The sequence below is a fragment of the Phaethon aethereus genome (genome assembly GCF_964289735.1).
Source record: "Phaethon aethereus genome assembly, chromosome: 9".
Taxonomy (NCBI): Eukaryota; Metazoa; Chordata; class Aves; order Phaethontiformes; family Phaethontidae; genus Phaethon; species Phaethon aethereus.
In genome coordinates this window covers 28722320-28743711 of record NC_138585.1, presented here as the reverse complement: position 1 = coordinate 28743711, position 21392 = coordinate 28722320, and the positions used below count along the sequence as shown (strand labels likewise).

The following is a 21392-nucleotide window of genomic DNA, read 5'->3' as shown; positions in this document are numbered from 1 at the left end:
TAAATGTTTGCTTTCACCTCAGTTTTTCCATGATTTCTGAAGCATAGGAAATTCAAGCAAACAGGTACAGCTTGTACAGTACGTGTGTTTCTATGCAGTATCATAAAAGCATTGTCCTTCTGCTGTCACACAGCCGTCTAATGCACTTCGTCATCGCTAAAGCTCCAGCCGCAGCACTGCGCCCTGCTTTGAAGAGGTAGGCTTTCTGTGAGCAGCGGTGCCGGAAGAGAGGACTGCCAGGCTTGTAGGAAAATACCTTTTAGAATAGTTGCGAATGGCAGGCTGGTTTTTGGTAGCAAATGTATTTCTGTTCCAAATATTCTTGCACAGTTCTTGTTTGCGTGATCCGTGTGAAAATCCTCAGGCATTTTCAATAACCGCCCCCCCGCCGAGGGGGCTGAGAGAGGCACGCAGGGAGTTGTTAAAGCCCAGCTGAGTGGGTCTGAGCAGCCTAACGTGGCCTGGACCGGCACCACCACCCCTGCAGCAGCACCGGCAGTGAGTCCATCCTCCTCTCCCTGACGATTCACTGCTACCTGCAGATACGCCCAGAGATTTAGAGATACATGCATCTCTAATGGAAACAGTCTTATGCCACTCATACAAATTCGAGAGTTTGGGTAACCTTTCACTTTCTGATTTGTTTAAAATTCAGTCACGTTGTTTGCTGCGTGCCCGCCGTTGTTAAATCCACAGAACACATCGTCAATTTGTAACTGCTAATGCGATGAGCGTTGACATAAGGTTGCTCAATTTTGCAATATTAGGGTCTTGACCGATACCAGCCAACTCCACAAAAGTTGCCAAAAAGGAAATTACATTTAACTTGCAGTTGAACAGCAGAAGCTCTTACAAAAGTATTTGCTTTTCAAGCAGAATCCTCCGCTTGAGAGCTTATTTGACCTGGGAACCTTTGACCTGTTACTTGCTGTGAGGAAGATGGAGGGTGATCCTGCTTACAAAAGACAGGAAAAAAAGGGGGGCATGGCAGTGTATTAGTTGTTTTGGATTTTTTGGGAATACGAAGGGATGTTTCGTTACAAGGGATGCTTATAATATTTAAAGTTCATTTATTTAAGAGAGAAGGATAGAACTTAGGCTAGAGCTTTTTATTCCGCAGACTGGGTAGGATTTTTTTGTGATACAGTGCTTAGGCTTTTCTCACCTTATTTGAATATGTAAACTCTAGCAAAGGTATTCTCAGATTAGCAATTTTTGATAGATGTTTGACTTTTCCTCCAAAATATGATAGATGGAACTTGAGATTTTTAGCATAGCTATAAGCAAATGATACTATAAAAATATAATTCCTTTTATGTAGTGGCAGCTGTGGATAGAGGTTAAAATCACACCGGTATGCATTTGGTACATTTTGTATAGCGGAAAAAATCCTTACTGGATTTTTCTGACTCTAATACTGATGTACAAAAGCAAGTAGTCTACTCTAGTGTTCAACTTTCTTAAAATACTAACTTTTATTCTGAAACAGGGTCTTCAGGTTTCAACAAAACAAAAGGTGTCCCCATGGGATTTATTTGAAGGTCACAAAAATCCTGCTCCTCTCTCCTGGGCATGGTTTGGTACGGTTCGTGTCGACAGGAAAGTGATAAAATATGAGGAGCAGCAGCATCTCCTCCTGTACCACACGCACACCAAACCCAAGCCACGGAGTTACTACCTCGAGCCCTTGCCCCTTCCTCCAGAGGAGGAGGAGGAAGAGCCCACCACACCTGTCTCTCAGGAACCAGAAAGAAAGTCAGGAGAGCTCTCAGATCAGGGAAAACTTGCCATGGACGACGAGAAGAAGACAAAGGGCAGGAAGCGAAAGTCAAAATCAAGCTCAAGGGCTGATGTAAGTAGTTGGTGCCCCATACAAAACTTGAAATACCTCACCAAAGCATCTGATGTTGCATGGTGCTGTCTTGGCGACCTTCAGAAATTGTTCTGCACCTGGAGGAGTGGGTCCTAATAGAGGGAGTGAATGGAGATGGTCAGAAGGAGGGTGGATTTCTGTCAAATAGAGCTCAGTGTAGAGGAACGTACTGTGCTTAGGACCTTACATGCTATATAAAATATGCCAGACTGGATCTTACTAGGTATTATTCTGGGTTCTGTATATGCTTTCTCTTGTTTGGTGTAAAGTACATCTGTTATTGTTTGTGTCGACTTCTAAAATTCCTTCTGTTCAAATGATGTTAAGAGGAAACATGTTGATTCAAACCCAGGTCCCATTCAAATGAAAACCAGTTTGAAAGGAGCTCTTTGACATAGATAAACTCCTTTACTGTGTGGTTTGTTCTGGTTTCTGAGAGGCCTTCCGTTTTGGTTTTAATGTTTTTGAGATGTGGTTCTTCCTAAGATGATTATTCCTAAGCTGAAGAATCACTTAGAGCCTGGCACCACCCAAATAATAATAATAATACTACATTTACAGTAGCAGCCTTCTGGGCGTTTACGTCCTCTTCACCCTGCTGCCTGTGTAGTCATGCACGTTGTAGATGTGATACTATTCCATCAGCATCCAGCTGTTTTGTCAATGTGTTGCGTTTTAAGTAGCTGTAATTTTAAGATCATTTTCTGTCCTTTTTGATGTTTCAGTTAAGTTCCTCCTGTTAGTTATATACTGATACAATAAACTGTCCTTGTGCTATACCTAATTATAGCCTGCAGAAAAAACTTGCTAATAAGGTAAAAATGGATGGTGTGTCTGTGCAGTTGTTGATTACCTGTGGGCGGCCTGAGACTTAATCTGTTTTTTACATCATTGCAAATGACAATGGGAACTGTCTCTGTCCTTTAATAATTTAGTAGGAAAATTGGCATTATTTATGAGTTAGTAAGGTAGGAATGTCAGTAACATTCACTTTTACTGTATGTTTTAAGGAATATCCACAGAATAACCTATATAGAGTGCCTCCCACTTACTCACCGATTTCCTCTCAAATGATACACCATCCTCAGTCTGCCTTGTGGGGTTACAACATCATGGGACAGCCACAGCAGCCTGGCTTCTTTGTGCAGAACCAACCCCTCCCACCAGGTATGTGTAAGCTTTGAATTCACAGGCATGGGGCTTTATTATTTGATGCATGATAAAAATTGACTACTTATAATGGCGTTTTGTTTCTAGCTTTCTCCGAAGCACGTTGTGTCTGCCGATGCCATTTATTTTATTCCTTTAGTTAGCCTTTTCTTTGAAGGGCTTTCTATTATCAGTTGTAGGTCTGTCTCTATTAAGCTATTAAACCTTTTTGGTAGATAAGCAAAAATTACCTACTCTAGGATTTGTGGTGATAGTATGAGAAAGCTGGTAGAAGTTCAATGGGGAGTTAAATAAGAGAGGGATGATTAAAAGGAACAAATGACCTTCGGGTTATTTCTTCTGTGATTCATAACAAGAACCACGGTGGCTAATTTAACATCTGCTAGATGGAATAAATAAATCCATGGGCTCACTTTTTTTCAGCATTTGTGATACGTGCATAATTTTGTGTAGGATTGTTTTGTTTCTTGCAGTTAATGTGGACACAGTTTAACACAGCTATTTTACTCGCTCTAGGGGGCAGCAGTTTATGATGTTTAGAGAAGTACGATTGTGTCCTCCTTGGATATTATGCAGGAGAAGTTTAGAAGTTTGGTTCCAGTTATACATGCTAAATATTTTTTTCTGAAGCTCCAAATACAACTAGACCTGAATTTTAAGTGTGTAAAAGTCTTCAGAATATACCAGACAGTGGCTAAAAAGTTTAAAGAAATGCTGATTTTAAAAACAGATGTATAAGATTACCTTCATAAGTCTGACATATAGATACATGATTTGATCAAAGAGCATAGAGTGCATAAATTACTGCCATCTCATTATAAAATTGGCTTGACATAATAAGCTGTTCATATCATGCTTTTGATCTGACATGCAACTTTTGTTCATCAGTAGTAGTCAAGCCTTTTATGTGATACAGAACATGCAACAGCCCATAGCCTTTTTACTTTTTGTTCTCATTTACAAGTGGTGGTGTTCAAAGTTATTTTGCCCATTTAATTTTTCAGGCCAGTAATCTGGTTTAATCCAGTTCACTGTCTGCCTTTACAGAGATAACTTTAGCATTGTTGTTGCAGAGCTAACCAAATAGGAGCTGATGAATTAGGAGTGATCTGTACCAGCAACGCTCCTGTGGAAGGCAGAGAACACACTTGTGTTTTGGGTGGTTTTTAGGTGGTTCCAGGCTGGATCCGACAGGCTCCTTTGTTCCGACTAATACGAAGCAAGCCCTGTCGAACATGCTGCAGCGGCGCTCTGGCACCGTGATGCAGCCCCCCTCGATCCATGCAATCACGCCTCAGCAGCAGTTGCTCCAGATGAAACTCCTGCAGCAAGAGCAGCAGCAACAGCGGCTCCTCAGGCAGCAAGCACAGTCACGGTCTCTCCAACAGGTTTGTCCAAACCCCCAGATCTGAAGAGCAACACAGTGGTTTTGCCTTCCATTGGGGCTGCTTGCCCTGCGTAGGCTTACGGAGTGGAGACCCAGCTGATACTTACAATTGCAATAATTCCCTAAATATTGCTTAACCAGGGCCATCTGCTTTTAAACTTCATTTGCCCTTCAGTCTCTTAGCCCCTTCTATTTTTCCTGTGTATCACAAAATCAGGTTTTGCATCTGCTACTTGATGATATTCTTGTTCCCTGTTGTATCGCAGAGGCTTTCCTACTGGAATTGCATGGTTCTGTGTACCATCAAACTACAAATAAGCAGCAGAGGCACAGCAGTGCTCTTCACAATTAAAAATCCAGGAAGTCCAGCAGGAGCCATTTCCATACACGTGTGCACACAGATGCCCATGTTCTCTGGAAATAGCTGGTATTTCTTCTTCTAACTTTTTTGCAGAGTCCAGCTGCTGTGTGCCAAACCACACATGGCTGTTGTGCAACACCCTTCGGAGCCTGAGCTAGTTTTCAGAATATGGCTACAGACAGGCTGCTTTTGAATTGATGGTGTAAGAACAGAAAGTTGGTTTTTGGATCCCAGATAACCAGCAATATGTGTACAGTAGTTGGTGGTAAAACCAATAACTTCTCACCTTTATTTTTAAGTCCTTCCATAACCATTCTTACCCTCATTGCAGTGTGTATTAACATTGCCTTTATGCTGTCTTGCCTTCAAACTCTGATGTGCCCTCTTTGCTCAAAATAGTCAAAATTTTCAGCAAGTATCCTCATAATTTCTCCCACACTGTCTCTATTTTGTTATAGCTCCCTCATTATCCTTCTTATGCCTCTTTGAGCCTCTCTGCTATGATGCATGCAAAGTCTTCTATAGTGCTTAAATTGCTCATGGGCTACAATAGTTCTATATGGGTCAGTTCATAATTGTGAAACTACGGTTTCCCTGTATGTGTGCTGTCTTCTACCTTAAAAAAAAAAAAAAAAGCAGCCCCCAAAAACTCTGGATGTATATTTTATAATATCAGTGGATGTTTGATCCCTCATTGGTGTCCTGTAGGCACTACGAGGTACTAAGGATTAGGCACCCTAAATGTTAGGGAATTGGGCTCTACAGCGAGCCATCGCTTCCTGTTTAATAGAAACCCTATAGTATTTCTCACATTAGGCAATATCTCACTATTTTAGTGTTAGTCCAACAGACTTTCAATTACTATGGTAGAATACAGGCTTAAATATGAGCCTTGAGTAAGCAAATGGTGATCACTACTTATGGCTAGGTGGATCAGAAAGTAATAATTGAAGATCTAAAATAACACATTATTCTTACATTGAAGTAATGCTGTTGTTTAACACTGTCACATTTAGAGGACAAAAGACGTTGCATTTGCCCTTTGGTTTCAAACAAGGACGGTATCTGAGGTGTTAAGAACAACGGTTAACTTCTGCTCCGAAGTGCTGCATAGACAGGTTGTCAGTAAGGAGAACAAACTTATCATGAAGGCATGAATCCATGCCTAAATAAGATTAATAAGGTGTCTGTGGTGAACTCTTTCATAACATTTGGATCAAACTTTTGCAATGTAGAAGTTGCACTAAAATTCGACAGGGTAGGTTCAGATGCGTATTTCAGCTAACGTACGACGTGTGCTGGACGTTCATCAGTCAACGGTTCCGTATCAGCCATGTTTTTATTTCAGCAGTAAGTCAGTATAAGTTAAACTGATGTAAACCAAGTCAAACCAGAGCTATCCAAACCCAGCCTTTGTTTCCCACCTACTTCCACACAGTGGCATGCTCAGCCAGGTCCTTTGCGGTGCTGGGGAGTGCCACACGTGGACGCGTTGTTTTCTGTCTGGTTCTAATATTTTGCCTTACTGGATGTTTGGAAAGATTCATTCAGCCTGATCCTTGAAAACTTTCACCGTAATGCAATGAATGAACGATTCACCAGGCCGCCCTGTTTGCTTCCCTCCTCCTCTAGGCACGTGCTGGCACCAGAGGAAGCCCTCCGAGGCTGCCCAGGTGCCCCGGTGGGATGCCTGATGCCTGCCTGCGCGGTGCTCCAGTTCAGAAACGTGTCCCTGGGGAACTTGCGGTAGTTCTTCTTGCGGTCTTGGATTTAGGATTGGATTTTAGTAGGAAATGCTATGGCAATGTACCAGCCTGAAGGTAGCATTTGAAACTATAGGAAAAAGGTGATTTGTAAGCATTGCTACTATGCGGTGTATGTTGTTAGGTAGAGCTTAAAAAAGGAAGGTTTCTTCTTTGGTTTTTATGCTTCTGCAACTGCAGAATGAAATTACCTACTCAGCTTGAAATCACTGGCACTGGTGTGGACAGTTCTGTAAATCAGTCCAGAAGGACTCCGCTCTTCAGTGCTGTGCCGTACATGCTGTGCTCTTGAAAGCGAATAGCTATGGTGCAAGGTCTTTAAGAACTATGACTTGTTAAAAAAAAAGAGAGTATTATGTATAGAATTAATAGGCTTCTGTGGATGTTAAGGAGTCCTTTCCACATTTAGAGTTTCTGTTCATAAATTTCATGAAACTATTGAGGTTCATTAGCATAAAAACCACCTGAAAGGACCTTGTTAGTGTTCCTAAAGACCAGCATTCTTTGAGTACATACAGGTGAGCTCTGTAAAGGTGCTGTACTGCTCCATTAACAATCCAAGCCTAATCGTGTATTTTCTTTGTATTATTTGCTATTTTCTCGCCTGTCCTTTTCCTTTAGGATGTCTGTAGCGCTGCTGTGTCCCTTCAGGATGGCTTTGACAACATAATGGTAACCGCTCTGAGACCGTGACCTTCTCTTTATTTTTTTCTTTTGCACAAACATGCATTTCTTTCAACAGACAGGCTGCACACGTTGCTTTTGATGAGAATGATACGCTTTGGCACTCTTTTCACCTAAGTAGCGCAGTGACTGCATGTGGGAAGGCTGTGAATACACTTGCACTCATAGAATTTTTTTTTCATACCAATATTCCCAATAACTGCATCACTGATCAGTTTTTTTCCTTTTCTGTCGTGTTTCTCGCTGTGAAAGATCAGAGTAGCTGCAAGGCATGTCCGAGGCCGTGTCCGCCTGAGCACGGCTGGCTGTTCCCTTCTGCCCTCGTCTCCCGGCTGGCGGCCGGCTCTGCTCCTCCGCGCTGCCGGCCGCTGTGGCGGGTGGGGCGGCGGTGCCCGCCGCGTCAGATGAGCAGCAAGGGGTGGGCCGCACGTCCTTTTCGGCCAGCGCGTGCCGCCGGCGCTGCCCAAGCGGTACGTGGAGCCGTTGCTGGCGCGGGCCTGTTCCCGCTGCGGTGGGACGCAGTCGTGCCGCTCGGCTCGGGCGGTGAGGGTCCGCTGCCCTGGCCCCGCGTGAGCGCTAGCTTCCGAAATACTTCTTGTCCCACCTGAGCACGACAGTATACTGCCTGATGGTCTCTTCCTGAGCTAGGGCAGCATCTGCAGTTATTAGAATTGCTTCCAAAACAAGTAACACCTAACACTTAACCTGTTGAATTATTAAGTTTCATAGAATTCAGTTGTTTCTGGGGAAAAACAGTGATGACATGAAGTTTTATCCTTAATATCTGCGTTGGAAAGCTTCCCAGATCTTTAGAAAAGCTTTTTCAGAGTTAGTTTGCAGGACTTTTGTGCTGACTTAGGGAAACTGCAACATTGTTAAAAGCACTAATTGCAAAGACAAAGCAAACTGTTTTTAAAAAGGCCTTGCTGCTTACGCTGTTGTCCATATTTTATAGACGTGCAATCATTCCTGTTATTACTGGTGGCATGTCAGAACAGGGTATAGATCAACATATTTGCCGTTAATTAGGCACACCTAGATACGCAGCAAGTATACAGTGAGGTCTCTCAAATCTATCATCATCTTCTTATCTAAATAAGCATTAGTGTTTCACTGCCTACTTTCGAAGTAAGATTTGATCAGACTTGGTTAAAATCAGCCTACAGTGCCATGACTGCTGCAGGCACCTTCGCCAGCCCCAGCACCACCTAGAAAAGAAAATTCCTCCCAAATACACTATGGACGCGTACCTGAACAGGAAAAAGCAGGGAGTTTTGCTTCAATTTCAGGTGTGGGTAGAACAAAGAGAACAGTGCTTATTACTGTAACATTGCATCAGCATTAAACAAACGTGTTCGGGTTTTTTCTCCCTTTTTTTGTCTCCTTTTTGTTTGACGTGCATGCACAGTCTGGCTTGCAGCAGTTGGCTTGCATGTTTAGTTAACTCTTTACTGACCTATGCCTGGAGGGAGGAGTCCCTTTGAATTCAGCAACATCTGCTGCTGCTCAGGAACGCAGAGCTCGCTCTCGCAACGCGGGAGCTTGCTCGGTGGCCGTGTGCTGCCGTGGAATGAGTTGATCGGTCCCCTACCTAGCGAACAGCCTTCGCTTCCGTTTCACACGGGGTTTCGCGTGTGGTGCTTGCCTGGCCTGGGCAGTGGTGCCTGCGGGTGCGCTGCTTTTGGGGCTTGCACCCGGCCAGCTCCGCTGCTTTGCGTGCGCTTTGAATGGCGGGGAGAAGGTCGGTGGACAAAACTCGCTCGTGGCTTTCTGCCCCCCGTGTGTTGCTGGGATCACGCGGCTGCTTGTTTAGTATTTTCTTACAGAATTAGAGCCTAATCCAATTTCCATTGATACAACTTGCACTGACTTTGGAGGGACGCTGTTTACACTGCATGGGCATGACTGGACAAATTTTGCTCTTGGGCACACCAGGTTAGCTGTCACTGAGAGGAACCAAAGGATAGCACACGGAGCACCGCTCTGCAGGCCCGCTTCCGCAGAACCCACAAGGTGGTTTGTATTGCTGCGGGGAATAGCTTAAGGTGCCAGTTTTTCTAGAAATCAGTCATGGTTTTACCAGATTTCACCTTTGGGTGACTTCAAGTTACATCCTTATCTATCCTGTGGTTGGCATCTTATGAAAAAGTTTCAGAAGCAATTTGCTCAGAGAAGTTGTTGTTCTTTTTTGTTTTTCTTCTTTTGCCTCTGTTTAAAATCTCAAGTACTTGAGTACCTTCCCCTGTACTTGGCTGACATCTGTTTTATGTGCATTCTCTCTAAAAGATGTATGCTCCGTTCGGCGTTTCAGTTTCTCATCTCTCAGGTTGTTGTTTTGAGAGCTCCCTGTCTGATTTTGCAGATGTTTTTCCAGATAAATTTAATTTTGTCTGAACTTTTGTCAGGACTGATAGATGTTACTCTCTTCACACCTCCTGTACTCCCTAATTTGCTTTTCATAATTTTCCGTGAGATACTGGTTTGTTTTTAAAACAAATCCTTAGCGTAGCTTCTGCCTCCTTAGTGTAGCTTGTTGTATCAAAGGTCCCTGCTGTCTTGTCACCTTAGCGGGGGTCCCAGAGGCTGGCACAGAGCCCAGCTAGGTCAGGTCTTTTGTTTGTTTCTTTTCAAAAGAAAGGAAGGTATGAAAAATGAGTGTGTGGCAACCCTGTGGCACCCTGTAGGTAGCTTTGCCCCTGGTTTTGCATCTTGTCCTTGACCTCTTCGGTCGGATCTCTGCCCAAAGCACCGGGCGGTTAATCCAGCCCCGGTCACAGTGGTTCACGTCTCTGGGGGCTGGATTGGTGGAAGCTGGAACGCTTTCTCTCTGCCGTTCTCTGCCGTACTGCTTCCCTGAGCGATTCCCGTTCACAGTAGGAAGCTCTGCTTGTTTCTCAGGTCTCCTCGATGAGGATGCACGTATTTTTTACACAAAATCCCAAATAACAGCTGAACTGCAGGACTGCTGGTTGTGCTGACAGACTTGTTAATGTTTGGTACAGTTACCACTAAAGGGATGGGAGCAGATAGAGAAGGAGTCTTCCCATGGTTTCAGTATTTTATCCCATGTGAGATTTTCTTTTCCACCAGGTAGCCCTGATTATAATGTTGGTATTTGCAGTGTGTTATCAAAGGCACTTTTAGCCTGAAACTATCATAGATCTCTGTAAGGATATCCTGATTAAAATGGCAAAGGCCTTGTTGGAGGACTTGGATTTTTTGTTTTGGTGGTAAACTGAGCAGCTCCAGGGAAGGAGCATCACTTCTTCCAGCTTGTGTCTGCCACTGAGCTTTCTTGAGTAGAATGCTTTTCAAAATGCTGAAGTGCAGCTGTGCAGCATCACAATCGCACAGAAAATACACGGACTTGATTGTATCCTTGGCAAATTCTCATTTGCCAGTTTTTTACATTCTTGGTCCCGAAATTAAGTCTAACATTTTATTTTTGCCTCTTTTCTGGTGCTTCAAAACATACTGATGCAGTTATACTTGAAATCATTAAATGATTTGCCATTAATTGGGCATAAATATTGAGACAATTTGAAATGAACAAACTAGGCTGTCTGCCGATGGCAAATACGGAGTATGCTTCCAAGCTGTACTGGTTGGGAGATGGAGATGCTTGCGTTACCCATTTATCATACTGGGTTTTTGTATGTCATCATAAAATTTGCTGATCAGCATTTTTCCTGCTTCATCTGGGGGAAGGTTAGTAATCAGGTAGCCTGAGAAAGATATCAACTGTGTATTTATACTGGAGATTATAATTCACTCTAAGCTTCCTGTATAATGTAATGTACTGTCTTCAAGACAGCTAGAATATTTTTTTCTAATCCTTTGCAAAGCCCCATTTTAAAGGGTGTCTGCAGGACCTCTGTTCAGTAAATGGCTCTGTCTTCACTGTGCAGTGTTACAGTAGCATCAGAAAGCAAACAAAAGTCAATTCTTCCATCTTCCTATGAGTAAATCCAGCTCAGCAGTTCAGCACTGAGCACCAGTGCTGCTGTCTTGAAGGAAATTGTCAAGTCTCTCCACGACTCTCTAGGACACAACTTGGTGGGGCTTGTGTCCAGAACTGGACTTGTTTGGGGTGTGGAGGCTGTATCTGATGGGTGATGTGTCTTTCAGGGCCAGCCGATGGACCAAGCTGCTATTTTCACTCCGCAAGTTCGACCCCCATCTCAGCTTCCACAGTACGCAGGGTTACAGCAAGCACAGGTACTGCACTGCTCCCACGGAGCATCTGCGTAAAAATGCCTTTAAACAAAAGCTTTCCTGTGCGTGGGACGTGCCTCGTGCGTGTGGCCTAGGGTAACGGTGAGGCCTCTTTCTAGGGTGGTTGCAGTCTCTGCATGTTGTAACTCGGAAACGTTCTTAACGTGGTCACTCTCCGTTTTTTCCTAACGTCGTTGCTGGTAAAGGCAAGCATACTTCAGTGTTAAGGATGAAATTTGGCCAATTTTTGGTGAGAGAGTGATACCAGTAACTCTTTGTTTTGTCATGGTCATTCTGGTACTTGGGATTTGGCGGTGGCGGGGGGCAACAAAGAAAAGAGAGAGGTGGAGCTGTGGAGCAGAGCCCCGCTCTTGCTCAGTGCCTCTCGGAAGGGTGGCACGGTGCACGTTCCGTCCTGCTGTGAGTGACCGCGTTGCAGCTGCCTGAACCCGCGAACAGCAGCAGGGTACAACCAGTGTGGGGGACCCGCGGGTCGCGTGGGTACAGCGCTGCGTCTCGCTGACTTGCCTCCGGTTGTCCAGGCTTTGGCTGTTTGCTAAAGGCCATCTCTTTCTTTTATAGTTAAGCTAATTTAAATGCGGGCGCAGTGAAGTGACTCCTCTGTCTGCTCTCCGTGCAGAGTGTGCCCCACGGATACACGATGTACAGCACTCCGGTGCCTGTGCCGCAGCAGCAGCCCGCGAGCGTAGTGCTCTCCCCCGGCTACAGCCCCCGCGCGTACACAGCCGCTCATGCCGGCCCCGCGCTGATGGAGAGGCTGCGGCAGATGCAGCAGCAGCCCGGCGGATACGTTCAACAGCAGGCTGCTGCGTACGTCCAGCCCCCGGCGGGCACTCAGCGGTGAGCTTCTGCCCTTCCATAGCTGGTAACGCTGCAGGGTTTTAATGGCAACTTTGTTTAGAGATGGAAAGCTTGTTTTAAGTAAAGTGTGTTAATCAAAATGAGGTTAACGGTGGATCTAATTAGCAATAAATACACCTTCGTCTTCAGTTTTCCTCCGTTTTTTCCCTCATTTAATTTTTATTTTAAGTTGGTTTTGGCTCATGTTGTAGCCTAGTTGTCCCATGTGCTTGTAGAACATAAAAATTCATTTGAAGACAGCTGTTGGATCCTATTTCACTACACACACAGGTATGGTATCCATATTATGCAAACACGTGTGTGGTATTAAACAATAAATATTCCAGGTTTGCCAAAGAGTCTGTAGTCAAGAAAACGCAAGACTAACTTGGTAGTTTAACTAGCAATAGACAAATGAATTTTGCTTAAGGCAGAATAGACTAAATTGACTTCACTTTGGAAGTACAGCTGACTTGCAGTGCCTGTAAGAAACAGGAAAAATTCATTGGTAAAGAAATGTAATGAAACAGGAGGCAGATGAAGCAGGAAAGAAATCTGTAAAGGGGAGTGTTACAAAGCAGAGTGGAAAACTGGAGTTTCCAACGACAGTCTTGAATCAGACTTTTTTCCCAACAGTCTAACATGGTCCAACTCTGCTCTTAATTGATTCAGAAATTTTGACACTTTTAGTTTCCACTTTAAATAGGCATGTTCAGTAGAGTGATTCCCAAAAATACCAGGCTTAAATTAAAGAGGGAGTGGCAGGATAAAAAACAGTCAAGATTTGCAGGGTCTGCTTCTGTACACACTGTCCAGCTGTGGCTGTGGTGGAGTATCTGCGCAGCGCCGCGCTCTCCCCGCGTGCGGGTCGCAGAGTCATTCAAACAGCAGAGTGCGTAGATGTCAGTCATCAGAAGGGGGTCTGGCCCGTCAGCAGAGCTGCAGTCCTGTCTCACTGATCCCATGTAATTTATCCCGGAGTACCCCTGATGAGCTCTCTTACCAAGTGGAGATATTCTTCTTTCTCTGCTTCAGCTCTAATTTGATCCCAAAACTAAAATCTCCTTTAGATACGAAGTTCAGGTGTACTTAAATGACTTGTTCATCAATTGCTTGTTGTAAGCAGAATATGATAGTGTCATGTATGTAGCCATGCCATTCTCTCTCAATTTTTGTTATTTTTAAAGAAATCATTGTTTCTGGAATTGTGAGTGTTACCATATATTCTGCAATAATCACTGGTTCCTTAACTTCTTTTAAATTCTTGCAAGCCTGGATATCTTAAGATATACTTAAGAGTGTGCTCAATTTTGGGTATGTTTGCATGTCTTCAAAAAGTTTGGCCTTGATTTGATTGACAGCCATGTAAGCCAACGTACAGAGTGCCTCACTCTGTATTAGGAATAAAGCTGCTAACCTGGATTGCCTTGTCTTTACTGAATTTAGAGCAGCTAAGCTAAATTACGAGCTAGCTATCATGTTTTCCCCATGTATATCTTTCTGCTTTGTCAACCTTAATTGCTCCCATAACACCTAAGAGAGTATTTCTTACTTGGTGTGTTTTTTCAGTATTTTAGGAAGTAAAAAGTCTTTATAGTCAGTTTTAAAGCTATGGTAATGTAACTATGAGATGTTTTGGTTGGGAGAAGGTTTTAGTACTAATAAAGCAAGAATCGAATGCTTGGATCTGTTCTTGTTCAGAGGAACGCGTTACTACCTACATCACTTACGGGGCAATAGTATGGTACGGCTTCTATTATGGAGTATTTTCCAAAGCATTCATATCTGGAAATATATTGTTTCTGTAAAACATAACATCTGTTACATCTGTGGAAGTCTAATGTCACAGCTTATAGTTCAGTACTCTCAGACTAACTTGCGCTCTGTCTATAAATGAAGTATAATCTGTTATTTTTTTTCCCGGGTCAGATTGAGCCATCAGCCTGTGCAGCCAAATTCACTGGTTGGAGGGGGACTGGACAGTGCGTCGACCGCAGGTCCTCATCTGGCCCTGAACTCGGTACAGCTGCCTCCGGAGCCCCTGAGACAGAGACAGCAGCAGATGCGGCAGCAGAGACTCTTCCAGGTGAGGGGCTCCACTGCACCAGAGGCCAGCGATATTTCAGTCCGGGAAGGGAGTGTGAACATCACTGTATCAGGGGATGGCGTTAACGCACTCGCTTGCACTTCAAGTGCAAGTATTTAAGTCTAAAGCAGCAGAGCCTGGTGCTATAAACCCAAACTGCTTTTACTCAAGTGCAATAATCCATGGTTTACATTTGGGATTTCCAAAAGAGAGCTCTGGACATACATGTAAAATTCAATACTTCCATTTTTCAAGATTGTAGAATATCTCTGGAGAAGGTCAGTTTGAGAGTGGCCTAGCTGAATGTGTTGAGACAAAAGCAGTGGTTTTGTCTGGCTTTATAATGTATACTGGAATTAAATCGAAAGGCTTGCTTCCTGTCTGACCTATTTCCTATATTCTGATTTGATGATATATTTTTAATTTGGAGGTAAGTATCAGTTTATCAGCTAAATATGTAGGGCTTGGCACAGGGGACGTAAATTACATTAAAAATCCTTCCCATGGCCCTTTGACGTTTGGAATTATTTTCGTATTTTCATTTTAATGCAATATCTATCTCTGCCAGTTCTTGTCAAATGATAATGTGTTTTATCTAAATATTCTGACGTTGTAGTAAACTAAATATACCAGCTTTTGAGTATTTTTTTGTCTTATTAACAATGCTCCTTGTCAGCCTTGCTGCGGCTGACAGCGAACGTGGAGAGCCGTGAGGCTTATCTCCCAAACGGAGCCTTCAGTAACCAGTGCTGTGAGCGAGCCCGGATCCTGTGCGGGACATCCGCCATGAGAAGCCGTTTGCGCGGCTCGTAGTCGTTCCCTGAGGCAGCGTGCGTGTCGTGTCACGTGTTTCAATGCCCATCTTCTTTCAGTTGCAGGGGCAGCAGCAGGGGCAGCAGCAGGCGCTTGGTCTCCAGCCCGTGCAACCGCAGCAGCCTTTGGTAAGCAGAGGCGGCTGCCGGCTGTTCGGGGCAGCTGCGAGGGTGGGTTTGTCACTTGCGGACACGGGCAGCGCGGCAGCCTGGAGAGAGGGTTCGTGTGAGCTTCCCCGCATCACCGTCTGCCTGCCCGTGCTGACTCCATGGTGCCTGCCGTGCCGTACCTCCACCGCTCCGGACGCCGTACGAGCGCCTGCCCGGTGCCGGTGGCCACAGGCTCGTTTTGCTCGCGTCCTGAGCTGGCCGCAGGCTGTAGCTGCGGTAACGGAGGGTGTTAGCTGGGGCTCGACAGCCGGCTAGTGCGTCCGGGTAGCTCCTGGCTGGCTCCGGCCGCGGGCGGAGGAGGATTGCGTCTGTCCACAGGAGACCGCGTAAATGTGTCCGTCTTGCCAAAATGTGGCAGGAGGGGGGTTATGTGTGCGCTGAGGTGTCCCTGGAGGTGGCCTCGCCTGCCGGCCCCTCGTGGGAGGCAAGTGCCGCTCTGAGCGCAGGCCTTGGCAAGGGGGGCTCGTGCACCACCCTGCGCAGCCCCCGCACCTCTGCAGCGGCGTGCTTGAGTTTGGGGTTCACAGATGCTCCTTCTAGGACTGGAGTATGCACTGCCTCCTGCGATTCCATGGTTCGTTCACCAATTCAGTCAAAACTGATACCAAAGTTGTGCCAGCGATGACGTCGTTTTGGCTGAAAAACGATTTGTGTGTGTGTGTGTAGGAAAAGTTCAAATGCTTCATTTCAGCCTATCTTTTTGAAATTACACTTAGCAGTATTGACGTAAAACTAATGAGCAGTATACCAAACAATACAAATAACCACTCGTAGCAGTTTTTTTGAGAATTACTTGGGGATGTAGTTACAAAATGGGTACCAATGCTTTTCTGGTTCTGTACATCTCGTATCCACCACCAGTAAAATAAGACTGCCCAGACTAACTGCCTTAAATCTCTTTATGTGTATTCAAAGGGCAAAAAAATGAGGCGCTTTAAAGTCATCCTCAGTCTTACTCCTAGTGCAGCATAAATAAATGACTGCTTTGAAAATCTGATGCAAAACCAAGTGCTGTAAACCCCACTGAAAGTCAGGGATCTTTTTTTCTGGGGGGTCTAAAGATGCCATTTAGTAGTCCCACAGCAGCAAGCTAAGGTAAATTAATACCTTACTGCTGCAGGAATGAATTTTTCCTGTTTATGCTTGCTGTGCTACATGTTTTTATGAGTGTTATCCTAATTAATGTATCATAACAATAATGAATAACCCTTGCTAACTTTAAAAACTTGATGAGAAATCTGTAGCTGCTGCTGATGCATTGGTGGATTTTTCTTTGTAATATTTTGAAGTGAAAGCAGGATAACGTATACGATTGAGGCTACTTGTGGAACTAGTTTTTGCTGTGACACTAAGGAAGGCGTTCACTCGGAGAGGTAAGGTGCTGATGGTTGGCATTTCTCCACCTTGCGTGCTTGTGCTACGTGGGTGAGAGCACCCGCGCTCCCTCCGCTCCCTCTGGTGTTGGCTGCAGCTGCAGGCAGCTCCACCGCTACCAAACTCCAGTCTGTGCCTTAAGTCTTGTCACAGGTGACTGTTAGTGACTTCAGGCCTTTGATTTTTACGTTGTGCTGCTAACATGCTCAGGGGAAAATGGGGTTTATTGTTTGAGGATCCTTTTAAATTAAATCATTAGTGGTAAAACAGAGCTGCATGAAGACAACTATGTTTTTGAGACATTCCTTTATGTTGAATTATAGCCTTCTATAGCTTAAGGTATTATTTTACCAAATCATTGTCACTACCAAGTAATTTTTATGGATATGTCCACTGAATTTACAATGTCATTATGCTTGTTTCCTGTATTTGGGCAGTTTTTTCACACCTCGAGTACCATGTTCAGTGTTGGGCCCCTCACTACAAGAAGGACGTTGAGGTGCTGGAGCGTGTCCAGAGAAGGGCAGCGGAGCTGGGGGAGGGGTGTGGAGCACAAGTCTGATGAGGAGCGGCTGAGGGAACTGAGGGTGTTCAGTCTGGAGAAGAGGAGGCTGAGGGGAGCCCTCATCGCTCTCTACAACTGCCTGAAAGGGGGTTGTGGTGAGGTGGGGATTGGTCTCTTCTCCCAAGAAACCAGCGATAGGACGAGAGGAAATGGCCTCAAGTTGTGCCAAGGGAGGTTTAGATTAGATATTAGGAAACATTTCTTCACCGAAAGGGTTGTCAAGCACTGGAACGGGCTGCCCGGGGAAGTGTACCGTCCCTGGGGTATTTGAAAGACACGTAGACGTGGTGCTTAGGGACATGGTTTAGTGGTGGACTTGGCAGTGTTAGGTTAATGGTTGGACTTGATGATCTTAAAGGTCTTTTCCAACATAAATCATTCTATGATCTATTCCATAACTAGAAAAAGTTTGCCATAGAAAAGTGGACAAAATACAGTAATGCTGAAATTGCCAGCTTCAGAGTTTAAAAGCATTAATCAATGTGATCTTATAGAGAAACTTGGAGATGGCTTGTAAGTGCAAGAGTAAGGATAAATGAAAAGTGTTTATCTGATAACTATTGAAAGATAATTTTCATCCATTTTTGAGTTTTTCTTAATAGTGTTTATATCCTGAACAAACTGCATGTGAAGGACTGTCAGAGAGGCAGAGCACCTGCCAGGCTGCAGGCTCCTCTTCCGCACTTAGCACAGCAGAAAGCTTTCTGTGTGTTGGTTTCATGTCCCCAAGAAACCCTGGTGTGGTTAATGCTTTTGGCTAACCTCAGCATTTACTACGGACTGTTAGCCAGAAGATTACACAATGTATTTTACGTGAAGGATTTGGTTTCAGAAAGGGAAAAGATGCTGAAGTCTTGTAAAACACTGAAACTCTCTTCAGTAAGCAGAAGGTTTCACTGAAACAAAGCATGGGCGTTTTCTGTAACGCATATGATATTATTAGAGTATTGAATAACTCCATTTTTATTCACAGGTTTTCAAACTGGTCAGGTGTATTGTGTATCCTTGTGCAGAAGCACAAAAAAGCACTTAATTAGAGGCACATGCATTTTCACCAAATCTAACGAGACAGAAAACTCCAGGACTTAGGAGACAGATCTGGAGAGCTTAGAGGCCCTGAGGATCAGACAGACAGTAAATGGTGACGGCCTGCTTTGGTTTGTGCTTGCTAGCATAGCAGTACCTCATTCGTCACGATTTCCCTCCCAGGAGTAGCTAAGTATGAGGGAGTTGCACCGTCATCTCCCTGTCCTCGGGAGTCTGGGGTAGCTGGTGCACAGACGTTTTTCTTTCATTCGGGTGGCCCATTTTCCAAGGGACAAAATGCTTCTTGTATACGCAGAGCTTGGGCGCTGGGGTATCCGTCCCAACAGGACGCACACAGGCGCTGTCGGGTCTGTCTGTCGTTAAGTCGGCAGTGTGGTGTGCAATATATTCAGTACTCGGACATACAGGTAGATGATCAATAAAAGTTGTTAACAGAGAATTATTTTCTTCTGAATGACAGCCAGAAGCGTGGAAAGCAAAGCAGTGCTTGTTCTCCTACCCACCCTTACCTGAAAAATAGACTTCATGGGTCAGATAGGTAGGGAATAATGCATGCTGTCAGGCCAATTAAAGACTAAATTCTGCTTTGATGCAAGTATAAATGGGTGCAAATTTGTGAAAGTCAGTGCATTTGCACCCAGGGTACTTTCACAGCGATTGAAGTCACGATGTAATTCACTAACAGCAGATTTCTTTGGAAGCTTTTTGTGTCTAATCCCATCGTGCTTAATGCCATGGACTGGAAGGGCCTTGTCTCGATCCCCGTGGGCTTAGGGTAGGGATCAGAAGGATGACCATTTTGCTGAGGGGAGGAGCTGGCCCAGCTGGCTGGGCACTGATCTGTCTCCTGTTCCGCTGGCGCCAAGAACGGAGTGTGCAGCTACGACCCTGCAGCAGGCGTGCAGCGCGATGAGCAACGCGTGCGTTGTGCTGGTTTTTATCTGAAGTGCCACTGCCCTGGAAAAAGAACTTTTTTGAGAAGCTTCTTTTGACTATTATGCTTTCAACCACATGTAAGTGTTTTAAAATGCTCAAACAGCTGTTAATTCTGATTTGCAGTTTTGATTTGCCTTGTCTTTGAACAATGCAGTCAGGCTGCTTAGGGTGACTTGCAGGATGAATGCTCCCCTCTCCAGAGGTGGGGAAGACAGAGACTGACTCTGTCCCTTGTCCTCCGTCTCCCTCGGTCCCCACAACTGGAGATGTGTGAGATTTCAGGGAATAAAGAGAACAAATGTTCTGTAAGTTAGAAGCGTGCTCCGTGTGTCCTTACTGTGCTGTTGACGTCCGGTCAGGACGTGCTGCGGAGGCACGCCTGCCTTCTGCTGTCCTCCTCCAGCTGCGCTGTCAGCAGTCGACGGGGCAGCAGCAGCGGAACGCTTCTGCAGTTACCTGACGTGGCACTTGCGCTGTGCCTCTTTCTTTCATCTTTCATGTTTCTTTTGCAGTTTCCGAGGCAAGGCTTACAACAGACACAGCAGCAACAACAGACGGCGGCGCTGGTCAGGCAGCTCCAGAAGCAGCTCTCTAGTAAGTGTGCGTGTGCATAGGTGTACGTAAATATACATGTATATTTGAATATGGAATTATCTTTCTGGAGGTGTTCTGCCTATTTAAATGCTGCCATATATACATGTGAGTAATTTACCTACGAACAGCTCGTTACCCATCCCGGTAGTGATGCAATACCAAAATTCTGGTGCTAGTGCACCCCACAGATTTCTGTTGGTCTCCCGAGAAGCCCGAGTCACGGGCTGGTGCCCCAGTCACAGTTTGCTGCCTGTTTTCTCCCTTCACTTCTATAGTCCTACCGCAGGCAAAGTCCCCGAGGGTACTGGCGCCTCTTGGCGTGCGTTAGATAGGTATTTAAGGGAATGTATCGACCGTTTGCTACTGCTGCATGAAACACAGGTATTTTTCTGTATTTCTGTAGAGTGCAGTCATGAGGCACAAACACTTCCCTTTGCTTTATCAACCAGGTAACCAGCCACAACAAGGAGTGAACCAGTACGGGCATCCTTCACACTTCTGAACGGGAGACGGAAGGGAGACGTCGTGTTACGTTTGCACTGAGGAACAGAACATTCAAAATTCAATGCACTAGTTATTGCTAGAAAAACAAACTTTAGTTTTCTTCTCTTATTATTTCAATAATTATTTTTTGTGCTGCAGTTGATGTGAATATGTAACCAGGTGGGGTTTTTGGGTTTGGGGATTTTTTTGCGTTTAACTAGATTTAAATGTATGGACTTGTGGGCCTATCTGAACGTTATTGCAGATTTTATGAATTTGGTGCTTATTAGGTCCTGTTACAACTAAAGAGGACAAAGAATGCTGGATTTACTTATTTGTGGGAAACACTTTTTTGGCTTTTTGTTTGTTTTTTGTTTTTTTTTTTTAAGAACTGCACTGGACCAAACTGCTGAACTGAAAGGCACTTCCGATTATGGCATAAAAGTTAATTTGTTTATTAAAATGTTCACCTCTTTCTTTGTTGGTAGAACAAGCATCAATTCAAATTGTGTTTATTTGACTGTAATTTTCATATGCACTTTATAAAGTTCTTTGTTTAAAGTACCAATTTTCTCTTGCTCTCATTGTGGTAAGAAGGTGCTGAAGTGGGTTTATTGCTTGTATTAGAACTTCTTAAAGTTTATATTAAAAGCCACAATGTAACATTAATAAACCTACTAGAATTAGCAGTGTTTCGTATTTGGTCTCTTCAATATAAAGTTCACCGGTGATCAGTTCGGAAGGAGTGCACGACGTAGTAACAAGGATCGAGCAGTCAAACCGGGTTTTCCTCCTCTCGCGCAGGGAAAGCTCCACGTCCCGGCGAAGCTGCGCCGGAGACGAATCTCCGTGTCTCGCTTGATGCCTCCAGTAACAAAAATCTCGTGTCAGCTTTCATGAAGTGAGGGTGGAAAAGCCACCAAAGTCGCCCTAAATGAGTTACTCCTGCTGCCTGCGTCTGCTGCCAATGTTGTGTGGTAGGTATTTAAAATCCCAGGTTTGAGTCTTGA

At 44.6% G+C, this 21392-nt stretch overlaps 1 protein-coding gene across 1 annotated transcript in view; it reads left to right on the top strand.

Moving 5' to 3' along the window:
* MED12L (mediator complex subunit 12L) overlaps positions 1 to 21392 on the top strand; it is a gene marked incomplete at its 5' end in the record, with an annotated part of 156147 nt that extends 134755 nt beyond the window's left edge. The window contains 9 exons of the mRNA XM_082003498.1: positions 1490 to 1852; positions 2884 to 3040; positions 4214 to 4431; positions 11367 to 11456; positions 12094 to 12314; positions 14244 to 14400; positions 15273 to 15341; positions 19818 to 19899; positions 20349 to 21392. Of these exons, the coding sequence (XP_081859624.1) occupies positions 1490 to 1852; positions 2884 to 3040; positions 4214 to 4431; positions 11367 to 11456; positions 12094 to 12314; positions 14244 to 14400; positions 15273 to 15341; positions 19818 to 19899; positions 20349 to 20401 (1410 nt within the window). The 3' untranslated portion in view covers positions 20402 to 21392. The remainder of the gene's footprint in view (positions 1 to 1489; positions 1853 to 2883; positions 3041 to 4213; positions 4432 to 11366; positions 11457 to 12093; positions 12315 to 14243; positions 14401 to 15272; positions 15342 to 19817; positions 19900 to 20348) is intronic.